Source organism: Cyprinodon variegatus, unplaced genomic scaffold (assembly GCF_000732505.1).
Source record: "Cyprinodon variegatus isolate N-32 unplaced genomic scaffold, C_variegatus-1.0 Scaffold114, whole genome shotgun sequence".
NCBI lineage: Eukaryota > Metazoa > Chordata > Actinopteri > Cyprinodontiformes > Cyprinodontidae > Cyprinodon > Cyprinodon variegatus.
The window spans coordinates 1,202,381-1,207,311 of record NW_015150567.1 but is presented as its reverse complement, the minus strand read 5'-3'; the positions used below and the strand labels follow the sequence as shown (position 1 = coordinate 1,207,311).

Sequence of the window (4,931 nt, the reverse complement as noted above, 5' to 3'; positions counted from 1 at the left end):
TCTATCAATTGGCTCCTCTTCGTCGTCGCTCTGTTAGTACGTCATATGCTTCGTTGATCTGATTGGTTTATTTGGCCCGTCTATCACCAACATAGGACAATCAGCTAACCAGTAATTTCGCCCCTTCCCAAAATTACTTCTACGGAAGGTTTCCAGATGGATATGTGGAGCAAATCCATCTGGCAGAGTCAGGTTAAAGATTTCTGGCTTTGTCTGTTGTTTTTAACATTGTTGTTTGAAGCTGAGCGCAGACTTTTAAGCGTTCCTCTTTTGCTCCAAAAAACAACCACCTCAGTTTTTTCCTCATTTAATTTCAGAAAGTTCCGGCACATCCAGGCATTAATTTGTTCTGTAGGAGGATGGATAAACAGGCTGCAGCTATGCTCCGACCTGCTGAAGGTCTGAGTCTGAGAGCTGGATTTCATTCTGCTCACGGAAAACATAAAGATGAGTTAATTTTACCTAACCAACCCACACCTGCAGCTATTGTCCTGCTGACTGAATGGTCAACATGTATTACAGTTTACTTTCAACAGACGGAAAGGTGGTTGAGGTCTCATTGAAAGAGCTGAAATGACACCTTACTCAATAATAATTTTCTCATTTTAAAAGAAGTCTTTCCTTTGGTGATGGTGTTTAAAGCTCCAAATTAAAAATATAGATTTTAACACTTTACGAAAGCTGCTATCAGCTGCTTCTGTCGCACACAAAGGATTATTATGCAGAATCAGATAAATGTGTCTTACCATCCCCTCATTTCTGCCATCTTTGCGTCTGTGTTGGCTGTTACCCAGAATCTATTGTTTTGTTATATCTTCACTTATTAAAAGATTTATCACATTACAGTAAGAAGAAAACAATGATCAACGTCTCTTAAATGATGTAAAGCTTTAAAATGTGAGCAGTTTATGTATTTTCTCATATATTTGTAAATCCAGTTTGTTGTGGGAATGTGCTCAGATGTGTCAAAATCATGTTTTTCCAATTTATTGAAGCATGTTCTTGGAATTTGCAATAGTTCCTGAGAGAAATAAATTCAATTTTCATTCCTGATCATTTAGAGGACTTTGAAAGGCTTTAACACTCCTCTCCTGTTGTAAGTTTCTGCCTCATTAAGTTGCATCAGCTGCTATAGCACCAGTCACTGTCACCATAGCAACAGATGCTTGGAACCTGTGCAGCTTCACAGCAAGTTAGGTTTTCAGGTCATACGTAGACTAACGAAGAACCTCCATACAAATCAGATAGAAACATGGCTGCTGGTGTTCTGAATGAGTGACACACTGACCTGGTGTTTATTCCCGAGACGCGGGGAGGATCATCAGGGCTTATCCAGGACCTGTACAGGCCTAGGATGAGAATATCTAACATTTTTACAGTGTACACATCTTGGACAGAGGTTGTTTAGATCTTTTCCTTTTGTGTCGGCGCTACTGAGCAACATTTACTAAATCCATCCCAACAGAGACAGATTCTCTGCCCAGGCTGTCTCTCTGATGGAAACAATGATCATCCCATAGCCTAAGCATTGAAAAATAAAGGTATTTGAAAACTCTAAACTTTCGTATTTTTTTCCATTAAACATAAAAAACTATAATAACCAGACATGGATGACCCAGATTCAACCAGAGGCAACAGCTGCTCCAAAATGCTGCAGCCAGAGTTCTGATGTAAATGAAAAAGAGAGATCATATCTCTCCTATCCTGGCTTCTCTTCATTGGCTTTCTGTTAAATCCAGAATAGAATTTAAAATCCTCCTTCTCACATATAAAGCCTTAAATGGCCAAGCTCCATCTGATATCAGAGATCTGATTGTTCCTTATGTTCCTAACAGAGCACTTCGCTCTCAATCTGCAGGTTTACTAGTGGTTCCTAGAATTTCTAAAAGTAGAATGGGAGGCAGATCTTTTAGTTCTCAGGCTCCTCTCCTGTGGAACCAACTACCAGTTTTAGTCCGTGAGGCAGACACCCTGTCTACTTTTAAGGCTAGGCTTAAAACTTTCCTTTTTGATAAAGCTTATAGTTAGAGTGGCTCAGGTTATCCTGAGCTATCTCTATAGTTCTGCTGCTATAGGCTTAGACTGCTGGAGGACATAGGGACCCTTTTTCATCATTCTGCTTCATTCTATCTTTATTCTCCCACACTGCGGGTGTTGTTCGTTATTCGTTCAGTCTCTTATATTATGCCAGTTTTAGTTTAAACTGGTATAGTATTAGTGATCTATCTGTTGGATCTTGGCCTGTTTTCCAGTGTAGTCCTGTTTCTCTGACTGTAACTAACTGGATGTGCTCTCTTCATCCTCTGACATGGGAGCTGGCTCAGAGCTTGTCTACCTGGCTGTGTTTTTCTTTTAAGGGGCTGCCAGTGGAGCTGGTTGACAGTTGCCTTTTGTATCTCTGCTTGGCTGCTCACACTGAGCCTGGTTCTGCTGGAGGTTTATGGAGCCTAGGCTGAAATTCAACTGAAGAAACTCATGGCTCTCCTACATCCACCTGCGACACAGTCAATCAGCTTTGAACCACACCTCCATGAAAGCCAATTTGTATTCAAGCTTCATCTTAAAACTCCTCTGATCAGCAACTTGTCTGCTCCTGTAGGCAGGCGGCGGATGCGCTGTGTGACTTCATTCAGATGACCCCGTTTCAACCCACCTCCAGCCCCTCCTCCACCATCGTAGCTAAAGCTTCATCAGAGTTTCATTCATCCAGGACTCTTACTGCGTTCCCTGTCTCATCTCAACCGGTCCGGTAGAAGACAGCCATGTTGAGCCAGAGCCAGAGGTTCTTCCCAAAGGGGAGTTTTTCCTCTCCACTGTCGCTTCATGCACAGCCCTATTCTGTACTCCTGTTCATGCATATCTATCAAAATTAAGCGCTATCTTTCCTGCCGAGGTCTGAACACCAAAGACAATGTGATTCTATCAATAAATTTCTCCTAATTGTCTTTTCACTTCGTGTGAGTTTTTCAGATTGAACTTCCTGTTCAAAGGGAGTTTTCCTCTCCACTGTCGGTACAAGCATTCTTGATGTGAGGGATTGCTGAAGTTTTTACAATCAGCTGGTTTTCCTTAGATCGAAAACCTGGCATTAGCATTTCGTGCTCCTTGTATTGCTATGGCAGGCACCAATAAAGAGTCTGTTTTGTTCACATAATAATAATAGGTGCTTCCATACAATGCAAAGAACACATGGCGCTCCATGCTCCATGCATTGCTATGGCAGGTACCGATAACATAGTTCATTCACAAATTGCACATAAAAGACAATAAAGAGAGACATCTGACATCAAAACTAGTAATTTAAACCCCAGGATTCAGTTTAACTAAAGAAACTAAAGAACAAGCTTCATGTTTCCTCGCTGTTGTCCCTTTGATATAATTCTGTGTTTCTGCTCCTCTGCAGGGCGAATGCTCCCAGAAGTGTCGCAACATGTTTGTTGTAGAGTCGGTCTGTGTGGCCTGGTTCACCCTGGAGTTCCTGCTACGGTTTTTCAATGCTCCCAGCAAGCTGAGCTTCGCCCGCGGCCCGCTCAACATAATCGACGCCATCGCCATCCTGCCGTACTATGTGTCGCTGGTGTTTGACGTTGGAGAGGAGGTGCAGGATGATGCGGTGATGGGGGTTGGTAGAGGCTACCTCGACAAGCTGAGTCTGATCTTGCGGCTGCTGCGGGCCTTGCGGATCCTCTACGTCATGCGGCTGGCGCGCCACTCTCTGGGCCTACAGACATTGGGTGTGACCATGCAGCGCAGCATGAGGGAGTTCGGCCTGCTTCTACTCTTTGTCTGCGTGGCGGTCACCCTCTTCTCTCCTTTGGTCCACCTAGCTGAGAGCGAACTGGCTCCGTTTGCTGCTGCGCACCCCCACCACAGCTTTAGCAGCATCCCAGCCTCCTATTGGTGGGCCATTATCTCCATGACCACGGTTGGCTACGGCGACATGGTTCCACGCAGCCTCCCCGGTCAGATAGTGGCGCTTATCAGCATCCTGAGCGGCATCCTCATCATGGCATTCCCAGCCACCTCCATCTTCCACACCTTCTCCCGTTCATACCAGGAGCTGAAGCAGGAGTATGAGCGGGTGTGGAAGCAGGAGCAACACGACGAGGTCAGCGATCTCTCACAGGAAGAGTTCTTGTCTCCAAAAGGAAAGTGATGGAGTGATGTCCAGAAAGAAGCATCGATTCACACTTCATCCCAGTGCTTTCTGATGCTGCCCGGACATTGGCCATGTTAAAACGGACATTTTCATTGAAGACTCTCCATCCCTTTAAACTCTAAACCCTTCTAGATGCTGTTCTTTAGGTCCAACTCGTCCCGAAGGGTCAGTGTCCTATAGGTCAATATGTTCCTTAGCCTGATTACCTGATAACCTGATACCTAATTTAGATGGATAAGGTGCCTCCTTTAGTCATAGAGTTCTGAAAAGTCTTTGTAATGAATCATCTTTTAGTCAATTAAAGCAGGGAAGCATCTAAAACAAGCCGGACTCAGTTCTTGAGAACCGATTTTTTGACAACTGTGATGTGAATTTCCCAGTTTGGAGTCTTCCTTTTGGTCAGTCTTGTTCAGTTCTGAAGCTCTAACCCTTTAATAAGTGAAGATCCAGTTCTCTATATTCAGATTAAGGATGGAATGGCGATAAATGCTGCCTATAATCAATGAGGTCTATCTGTTGAGTTCTGGCCAGGATTTTCTGAGTTCTGTTTGTTGAGCATGTTCTCCTGTTTACTGCTTGGGTTCTCTCTAGGTGCTCCGGCTTCCTATTACCATCTAAAAATATGTATATTTGGTCCCAACAAAGCTAACATTTAAAAGGAAAGTTTTAATTGTCTTTGGATGGAGTTTGTTAGTTAGCCTCTTTGGAGCCTTGGGTCCTGAACACACCAAATCCAATTTTGCGTCTGATCAGATAGAAAATCGGAACGAGT

General features: G+C 43.7%; 1 protein-coding gene across 2 annotated transcripts in view; it reads left to right on the top strand.

The window, feature by feature from the left end:
* LOC107085058 (potassium voltage-gated channel subfamily G member 1-like) overlaps nucleotides 1-4,630 on the top strand; it is an 18,058-nt gene extending 13,428 nt beyond the window's left edge. The window contains exon 2 of one of the 2 annotated variants that reach the window (XM_015375198.1): nucleotides 3,404-4,630. In XM_015375198.1, the coding sequence (XP_015230684.1) occupies nucleotides 3,404-4,156 (753 nt within the window). In that variant the 3' untranslated portion in view covers nucleotides 4,157-4,630. The remainder of the gene's footprint in view (nucleotides 1-3,403) is intronic. The other variant, XM_015375197.1, reaches the window with a different exon arrangement.
* The last annotated feature ends 301 nt before the right edge of the window (nucleotides 4,631-4,931 follow it).